This window comes from Cyprinus carpio, chromosome A3 (assembly GCF_018340385.1).
Source record: "Cyprinus carpio isolate SPL01 chromosome A3, ASM1834038v1, whole genome shotgun sequence".
NCBI lineage: Eukaryota > Metazoa > Chordata > Actinopteri > Cypriniformes > Cyprinidae > Cyprinus > Cyprinus carpio.
In genome coordinates, this window is record NC_056574.1 from 14432962 (window position 1) to 14443430 (window position 10469).

The following is a 10469-nucleotide window of genomic DNA, read 5'->3' on the forward strand; positions in this document are numbered from 1 at the left end:
GTGTAGCGCACTTGCCCGGCAGCAGTGAGGCGAACTCACTTTTGGAGAGTCAGCCATGGTGTCAAGAAACGGTGATGAACAGAAGCAGGTTCTCTTTCCACAAAACCCATGGAGGAGACTGATGGATCTGAAGGTCAGCAAAGAAAGTCCCAGTTTAGGGAATTGATCTTTGTGCTGTCCCCGGGCTGGGCAAAGTCATATTCCTCCGATGAAGCCCCTTTCCGCTTGTTTGGTTGCATCTGGAAACAAGATTTTTCCAGAGAAAAAGGTGAGCGCTACCATCATACCTGTGGTCAGGAAACAGTAAAGCTCCATGACACATCATTTCATGTGGTCTTTGCTTCTCATCAAAGTTCGTGGGCTCACTCACAATTCTGCCCAAAAAAACACAGCCATGAATAAAGAATGGTACCCAAAAACCAGCTCCAGACAGCAACTTCTTCCAGAACAACAAACAGTTTGGATGAAGAACAATGCATTTTCCAGCACGATGGAGCACCGTGCCATAAGGCAAAAGTGATAACTAAGTGGTCTCACCAGAGTTGTTGAAAATCCATTGGTCCCCAGATCTAATGCCATTGAAAGAGAAGTAATCCACTGGATTAGAGCAGTCCTCAAGAGGCGGGTGGACAAACAAAAAACCCACTAATTCAGACAAACTACAAGAAGTTATGCAGAATGGGTTGCTATCAGTCAGGATGGCCCAGAAGTTGTTTGAGAGCATGAGCCAGTCGAATTGCAGAGGTCCTGAAAAAGAAGGGCCAACACTGCAAATACTGACTCTTTTGCATAAATGTCATGTAATTGTCGATTAAAAGCCTTTCAAACGTATGAAGTGCTTGTATTATATTTCAGGAACAACTGAAACAAAGATCTAAAAGCAGTTTAGCATCACAGTTATGTAAATAAGCAGACACTCAAAACTTTTGGCCATGACTGTAAAAATAAATACAACACTGTTAGTGCATTTACAATTGAAAAAAAACTACTCAAAATGATTTCAAAACACTCATTTAAATAAGCATAAATAATTGTAACTAGAATACATCATAGACTTGTTGGGGTGTTATAATTACAAAATAATTTTGACTTAAACTTTGATGTTTCAGACTTCCTTTCTCTAGATTGTGTATTAATTGGAATTATACATAAGAAAATGTCAAGCGTAAATGTATCATTTAAAATCCTGTAGACAAATAAAACTGGTTCATTAAAGAGTGGCGCCATCAGTTGTACAGACAAGTTAAAAAAGAGTTGTTTAGTGATCTTAGATTTTATCCCATTAATTTAACTATGACACATGACATATCAGCTGGCTATCTTCTCTCTGTCTCAGTTGTGTGTCACTTTAAGAGTCATAAGGTCTAAACTAACGGTGATGAACAGACAAGGTTTCTTTCCACATTACCCAGCTGGAGAAGACACTGGGGCATTGTGTTGTACTGAGGTTGGCAGAAAACATAGACAATTTGCCAGTTAGCAAATATTATATTATCAAAGCGATTTAAATATTCATTCAAAAACCCTTATTCTCACTTCTTGTGTAGGTGTCACTTCAATCTTGGACGTCACCGGTGAGCAATTTACCAGGGCACATTTCAGATGTTTGATTGGATGGTGAGCAAACTCCCTTCAAAAATAAAAGTAATCCACTGTGTCTTCAGTGGAAAAGATGTCAGGAGTAAATGACGACTGCTATGTTTGCATTATTCGTGATTGCTTCCAACAACAGAACACCTCAATCGTCTTTCCTCATTCTTGTCTACATCTGCTCCGGCGGTGAAACAATGGTGAACTGATGACAGCTCACTCAGGATGGGTTAGTAGGTAAGCTACTGTCAATCAAACTGTCATGGGAGGGGCCTGTTTTTATGAGGTCACACAGACAGGCATCAGAGATTGGCTCGATTTGAGAAAGGGCAGTGTGCCCATTATAGTATGATGATTTGAAAAAAAAGCTCTAAATATAGAGTTACTGGCTGGAATTTTGCTCATTATAAGGGTGGTTGTGGAACTGGGTTCCAAAAGGCTTTTTTCCACAAGTCGTATACACACACACACACACAAAATGTATTAACACTGAATTGGTTCTATAGCTCATATGGTAGTGTTGCTTTGATATTTTTTCAATATCAACAGAACTTGTTCAAGTCTCAGGTTGGGCAAAAGTGGTTTTAAAGTGTTAATCAATCTTTTAACCCCCAGATGCTCACCGTGTCGTGAGAGAACTGTTTCCTTCAGCCTGCATTGGATACCTCAAACTTTGCGAATAGCAAAGTTATTAGCAAAGTGTTTTGCAAATATTCATTCAAAACCCTATATCACTTGCAGAAACGGATACCACAAACATATCACATTTTAGGTATATTGGGGGTGCGCATTCCCGTGACCAATAAACGTAATCCACTGGTGTCTTCAGTGGCTCAGATGTTTCAGAAGTAAATGACGACTGCTGCTGCTTTTAATGTACATCCTCCCCACAGAACACCTCAAATTTTTGCGGCATCTTAGGGAAATTCTTGGACTACATCTCTTGTGGTGCTGGTGAACTGATGACAGTATCACTCAGGATGGGTTTAGTAGGTAAGACTACTGTCAATCAAAACTGTGCATGGGAGACTTGGCCTGTTTTTATGAGGTACACACAGACAGGCATCAAGATTGGCGCTCGAGTTGAGAAAGTGGTAAAGATAAGTAGATTTAATAAAAAAAAAAAAAACACTGGCTGGAATTTTATCATTATAGGGTGGTTGTGTGCACACAAAGCTTTTAATACAATCGTATACACACACACACACACACACATATGTATTACACTGAATTGCTCTATAGCCTATATGTTGCTTTGATATTGTTTCAATATCAAAGAACTTGTCAAGTCTCAGGTTGGGCAAAGTGGTTTAGGTGTGCTTCATCTTTTAACCACCAGATGCCACCGTGTGGAAGAACATTTCCACATTTGCTTTGGATACCTCATTGCGGCTGTTCTGCAGTGTTATTATTCATTTATTTGCAAGAAACGTACCACAAAATCATCAGCATATTAATTTACATATTATCCACCAACTTCTTATTTCAACATCAAAGCAGAAACCAATTATATACCACTCACCAATGTTTTAAATGCACAAATATTCCTCTATCAACTTCTAAAAATCACCAATATGTTCTTGTAGCTCAGTAAGCCAAACACAAGTGGAAAGTTCAGGACTATGTTCTTGTGGTGCTGTCAGCCAGTGTATGTTTTAAGTATGGTAATATGGAGGGGAGACTTGTAATTAAAAGTGCAAAACCTAGTCTGGTAATATGGAACATGGAAGCAGTGGTAGGATTGCTGAGTGGCGTTTCTAAGAGCATTTAGTAAAGTTTAAATTTGGTTGCACATATCTTATATGGACCTAACACACAAATTTAAACAGCATCAACCCAATGAAAAATGTTGCATAATAAGCATAACTTAAATGGTTCATGGTCAATAATTTCTCCAGCAATCTGGCAAAACTCGCACCAGAACATATGCATTAGGGGCATTCTGTCCAAATAAGCTGCGAATGCTCTGCATAGTCAAACCATCTGAGAGAATAAGATCAGTTCTCATGAGCTTCATGAGAAATAAAAGTTGTCCCTGAATGCTCTTCCAAGCTAAAATGAAATGAATGAAATGAAATAAAATAAAAAAAGAAAAGTTTGAAAGTAAAAGTGACGTGACATACAGCCAAGTATGGTGATCCATACTTAGAATTCGTGCTCTGCATTTAAACCATCCAAAGTGCACACACACACAGCAGTGAACACACACACACTGTGAACACACACCCGGAGCAGTGGGCAGCCATTTATGCTGCAGTGTCCAGGGAGCAGTTGGGGGTTGGGTGCCTTCCTCAAGGGCACCTCAGTCGTGGTATTGCCGGCCCGAGACTCGAACCCACAACCTTAGGATTAGGAGTCAAACTCTCTAACCACTAGGCCGTGACTTGAAAGTGCACTGCTTAGAAAGCATGTTTAAGGAACACATTATTTGGCAACATACTTGAGCAAGCTCATCAAATTGAAACATTTCTGAGGATTTTTATTGTTCCTTTTGTTTTCCCCATGCTTGACATTTCTTGTGTGTGTGATGTATGTTTGTGTAATGTGGACACTGCCACCTAATGGCTATTCCTGTCAACTGCCCAACTTTTAAATCGACACCTGACTTGGTGTTTCACTCGCCTAAGTCGAAATGTTAACCACATGGTTTGTTATTAAAATTTTAAGCATTTAGCAAGCTTGCAACTGTAATCCTTTTTTAAAACAAATTTCCTGTACCTGCTGATTTGTCCAAGAAAAGATAATACTTTCCCATTTGTATGTAGCAAAGTATTCATTTGGCTTCTAACTTATCCACATGTGAACTCATTTTTCAATCCATGAAGTTATAAATGCAGAGTTACTCACAGCAGACACGCGAGTGCACATACTGGCAGCAGAGTCCTGCACCTGTGCTCTCTGTGTGCAATGAAAGAGGGTTAGAGACTGACACGAGGGCCTCTGGGCCGGTGGTACAAAACCAGGACCAGTCCCAAGATGCAAATCAGCCCCCAGACCTAGTTTTGGAGCATGCAAGTCAGAGTCAGGGGAGAGGTGTTGTGTGACGGGCTGAATCTCAGCCGATGCAGGTCTCATGCCTCACCTAACCCATTTATTCTCTCTGACTGACTTTATGCTGGTTTTAAAAAGACACACTTAAGCATAGTAATCTTTGTAATAATGTTGCATTGTACATTTGTAAGATGTATTCATTAAATGCTGTGTATATGTTTAATTAAATGTTTGTCAATTTGGAATGAGCAATATAATTACTTCAAGGAAAATGGGTGGTTTACGATCCCAGAATGGGCAGGTGGGATCATTGTAGAAAGTAAAAACTAAAAGAAATGTCTTTTTTCCCCACAAAAGCCCATCATAAAGTTGGATTCATATATGATTCAAACAATGTACATTAATCTTAAGCAGTAATTTCTAAAACAACACTCACTGTGAGCTTTTACCAAGAAAACACCCACCAAAACAGCTTTGATCCTGTGAGGACAGAAGAATCTAGAAAACACAGTCTAATTCACCATCAGGGAACGAGTCCAGAAAGCATCTCAAAAAAAGACCCTGCCTCCTATCAACAATTGTAATTCCTCCTGGCCTCATGATGTTTATAAAGGCGACTCCACAATCTGACCCGCACCTTTACGGCTAAAAACGTCTGTCTGGTAAGAAGCATGCTTTTCCTTGTCTCTTTTCAATGTTCATGTTTTGTGTATTCATAGGCTTATACTGTTACGCATGGCTTTATATAATGTCATTATGTGTACCACTTTTTACATTAAATGAATGGTTTTGGGAAAAATCATGATAATCTTGCAGCTGTTTGGATTGAGCTATGAGTATGTTCAACTACTCTAAATTAACTATCAATAATTTTTCATATTACAATGCAAAATGACAGTTTTGGTATTGGGAGCTCGTTGGTACATTTTTAAGCTTTCAAGTTTTCGTACTGTTTTTTTGACCGTTATTTATCACTTTTATAACTAGTATTAACAAAGTATGCTGATTGTTTTACTAGCTAGACAATGACCAAAAAAAAGTATACAGTTTTAAATACGACTTGTAATTGGAGAGTGGAAAAAAAAAACCTGACCAAAACTGATCATTTATCATTACAAAATTTTAAGAAATTTAGTAATACTGGTGTAGTACATTAAAATTATCAGCAAAATAAGAAAAGGATGTCATCAGTATGAAATGATCGAAACAGTTAAGTGATTTTGAAATTTTGCACAATTGAGACATCATCATATTGAATACCATGCTGGAAAATGATGTTAGTTTCCAGTACTGATTAACATTCCTCGGTTATTTTTCACTAAAGGTGAGAGAACAAGAGTCACTACTAATAATATAAGATGTTTTACTCATGTGACTTCTTTAAATGAGCAATATTGACTGAAACCAACAGACAAAGAAGTTCTCTTTGCATACATACCTTTTTGTAGTCACAATATAGGGGCAACAGTGTCATAATATTAATATTACCAACATTATTATAATTATAAACAGTTGAGCCTTGATTTTATAGGGGTGCCAGGCTCACACACAATCAGTTTTTAACAGAGCATCTGCATAGTATAATGCTTTTGTTGAAAATAAGAGATTATGCAACCAATTGCCTGGTGAACATTTTTATTAATTGTTTCATTTATTATGAAACCTGATTAGCTTGACCTTTGTTGTACAGCACTATTAACGGACATTCATCCCCCTACACTTTTGGCTTCAGCAGAAGTGACAGAGGAGGAGGGGAAGGAAGCAGTGCAGGGAGCTATTTAGAAAAAATTACCAGTAGTTCAATTCATTAATTCGTTTTCAATAAATGGTTGCATTACCTTAAAACTGACGCAAACTGCTTTTACCAATTGATGATGTTTTCTCCAAATAGTTTGAAAGGGACAGAATATGTAGCCTGAAATCAATAAAAAATAAATAAAAAAAACACCTTTTTTCATCTGTTCATTTGCTAAGCTGGTATCGTGTTTGTCACATAGCAACAGAGAAATGGTTGGGTTGTAGTCTGCTATTTTGTCTATTAACTTACCACTGTGTTATGATTAGTGGAAAAATTGTTGTTGTTTAAAATGTAGCTTATGCAATTACATTTTAATGAAACATGCAGACAAACTTTTTTTCTTTGAATCACACGCACAGTAAGACCAGGAATGTGCATTGAGGAAGTAAATGGTCATTTCTCTGTTTCATGATGACTTGTAATTGGGAATTACATTGATTTAGAGAGATGTTTCCCGACTGTGGTCCTTGAGTACCCCAACAGTAGACATTTTGGATGTCTTCCATTTCTAACACCCATTTCAGAAGATGAGCAAGCTGAAGCAGGGATGTTTGATTATGGAGACATTCAAAGTATGTAATGTTGGAGGTACTTCGGGACCAGTGTTGGGAACCACTCACAACAGACTTCTCAATTAACTTTGACACTTATCAAAATCAAGTTTCCATTGTTCACCTCTAGCTGGTTGATGTCCCCAGAGGTGAATGAGAAAAACACAATTGATTAACAGTTTCAATCCCTGGGAGCCTCCTTATTGTTTAGCAGACGTGCCACTGGAGAGTGTTTTGCCTGAAGGCAAAGGGAGTAGGTCAGGGACATGCTCTGGGTCACAAGGGCCCCTCTGAGGCCCCAGTGGACAAGTGGTACAGATAATGGCATGACGAGCACATTAAGCTTACTGTCCCTTTAGATATTACTGGGTGGTGCTTCCCATAAGCTCTTCTATAAAGGAGACAGATGAACCACAGAAGTTCCTCAGTCTTTAACATGTAATGTTTTATAGTAACAAATACATGTGCAAGACAACTGAAGTTTTGAATTGCATTAAAGGTTAACTAAACTTTTTTTTTTTTTGGTGACTTACTGTGCAAAATAAGTTAGTCTACTGGTTTCAAACTTGTCCTGAAGTGCCCTAACAGCCTGGTTTGTTGGGGTAAGTTGAAGCTATGTTCTGCAGTAAATTCTTCCCCCAGGAGAAGGACTGGACACCCCTGGATTAGTGAGACATGCCAAATGTACAGTGTTGGGGGTACTCTAGGGTTGCTGAAACACTGTTAATCATAAATTTAAATCATGCAATAAAAGATGACATTCCTGATCAATACTATTCACAATGTACAAGTGCAGCTGCCTCACATATAGCCAAGCCAACCCTTATATATCCAAGCTGAGGAAACAGGGCGGGCCTCATGTCATTCTTGTATGGACCCCGATGGTATTCCCTCTTGACAGGTGTTTCTGCACAGGTGTGTTTTTGTGTATTCTGTGTACCTGTGTTTGTGCAGGTGTGCCACTACTCTGGGGATATGCAACGGGATAACAGGATAATATCCTCAAGGGAGACTGTTTGTCATAGCTGATGTATTGCCACAAAATTTGAGATGATCTACAAATTGCCCTTATGACTGAATCTGGTCAAATTATCTTTACTAAACGGAACTTATTAACAATAAAGAAAGTGTTGAATAAGGGGAGCCAACCTTCCTCCTGGAGGGCTATACCTTCCTGCAGACTTCAGTTCCTACCCTTCTGCAGCACACCTTCCTGTCATTTTCAAGTAATCCTGAACACGTAATCCTGATTTGCTTGTTCAGGTGTATTTGATTAGGGTTGGAGCTGAACATTGCAGGACAGCGACCCTCCAAAAGCAGGATTGGTAACCATGCAAGGATCTTTCTAACAATAAATCTGAAATAAAATTAAAAAACACTTATCATTAATGTCAAGAGGCATGGCGAATGTTAATATGTTCAGTTAACATTATCGTTTGTCTTTTTCGCTTATTCCAGAATTTCATTTGTTGGTTTCAGTTCCTCAGACTTCATGGAAAGTCAGCTACGCTACGACACAAGTCTCAGCTACATCCTCAGAAACAACCTGCCATCCTCTAACCTGACAACCGATTCAGTCAACACGACACACACCGCCAGTGTGTTTGAGGGGTGCGAACAAATGGTGAGTGGTATCATTTTTGACCTAGCTATACAATGCTTCAACGTGGTCATTGGAATACCTGCCAACATCCTGGTCCTCGCAAACCTAATAAACACCCGGAATGAACCTTTGACTTCCGACATCTTCCTGGGCTGCCTCGCTTTCATGGATGCCTACTTTGGATTCATGACAATCATATCATCCCTCAATCTCTTCCACTGGAGGAGCGCTATGGCTTGGATGGCTCTGAAGTTCTCATACGGCGTGAAGGACACCAGTGGGCCGCTCTTCCTCTCCTGCGTCTGTCTGGATCGCTTTATAGCTGTTGTCTTTCCCATTGCATTCGGACAACTGAAGGACATCAAATACAGGATCAGCCTGACCATCGTGGTTCTTCTGCTCACTTTTGCTTATGCTTCAGCCAAAACCATTGGTGGCATCCACAACTTTGAGAAAGTTTTCACTGGTGAGGTCTTGTTTGCTTTCACCTGGATGGTGGTGTGTAACGTGGCCATCCTCTGGGCCCTGAAACGCTCACGAGGTTCTGGTAAAGATGAGATGAATCCTATGAAAAGAAAGGCCTTTAAGATGGTGCTGTCTATCTTGATCATAATCATAAGCAACTATCTCCCTCCAGTGGCTCTGTTCCCCTTTGAAGACCATTATCCCCAAAAGGTCTTCACTTGCTATGTGCAGCCAGTATGTTATGCCTTTGTAAACATCAGCAGCACTGTCCAGCCTTTAACTTACTTATCCCGCTTAGAGAAAGTACCATTCTTGCCTGAATCTTGTGTGGAGAAGTTAAGCTGCAAGGAAAAAGACAAGCCCTCAAATGAATGACATCTCCCTGGAACAGCATCTGAAATATGTTTTTAAAATTATTTAACAAACTAATGTAGTAGTAACTGAATTTTCATAGTTAGCAATATATTGTACTGGAGGTTTTAGGCTCTCTTTTAGTTATGTCTGATGAACTGTAACACTGAATTCATTTTCTCAAACCATTCTATATTCAATTATACGTAGTGTATAACTTTCTAAGCATTAGTATATAACCATATATATTAAAGCAGAATTGAACATTGTTTGCAGCATTGAATCACTATATTCTTGTCTATAACTGTTAAGCTGCTTTGAAACAATCTGTACTGTATAAAGTGCTAGGCTATATAAATAAACGTGACTGAATAAAACTGAATAGACATGCAAAGGTTTATTTGAAGGCTTGAGGCGCCACCATGTGTTAACAGAGCAAATTTGAGCTATTTGTAATGGAACTCAGAAATAAATCTATTTAATCTGTTCAAACGTTTGTTATTTGTCATTTCAACCATATTTATCCTTAAATTGATTGAAGTTTAAATATTATCCCATAAGTCAATGTTGGGTCTGACTTACCACAAGCGCATCCAGTGGCTGCATCTTGTCTCAGCTTTGTGTTGGTTCAGGAGTTATCACTGGGGTCCAGTAAAGTTTACAGTTGGCCCCAGTCCTCTACCAGGTTACAGGTGAGTTAAGAACTAGATAACATTAATCACTGCAACATCACCCAGTCAGGGAGACAGGATCGTATAGTATAGTGGTGACATTTTATATGCCATGCATTGGGCAGAGTTTTCAAGTCTAAAATTTTGTAATAAACCAAGCAAATTATAGATCCTAATATATATTTTTGAAATGTGAACCTAAACGAAAACACATTATTTTTGCTGTTGCTATTCCAGAATATCATGAATCAGTCTTTCATATATTCTGTAACATACAGAAACAAATCTCTGCATTTGGAAGAACATTGTGAATTAGAGGCTGTTCTTTGCATTGCATGACACAGCGGATATCATTTTCACAAAAGGCTGACATTTAAACTGATATTTTACATATTGCATAAAACGCTAAAACTATTTGGTTGTGTTGTGTTGACATTAATATTTAGTAA

At 38.7% G+C, this 10469-nt stretch overlaps 1 protein-coding gene across 1 annotated transcript; it reads left to right on the forward strand.

Annotated features, from left to right (window-relative positions):
• Nucleotides 1-7501: 7501 nt before the first annotated feature.
• LOC109052212 (G-protein coupled receptor 183-like) lies at nt 7502-9529 on the forward strand. The gene has a single exon (XM_042714842.1). The coding sequence runs from the start codon at nt 8423-8425 to the stop codon at nt 9371-9373; it is 951 nt and encodes a 316-aa protein (XP_042570776.1). The 5' UTR covers nt 7502-8422; the 3' UTR covers nt 9374-9529.
• The last annotated feature ends 940 nt before the right edge of the window (nt 9530-10469 follow it).

Excerpts from the sequence above, each read along its gene's own strand:
- LOC109052212 (XM_042714842.1), top strand. The coding sequence starts at position 8,423 with ATGGAAAGTCAGCTACGCTACGACACAAGTCTCAGCTACATCCTCAGA.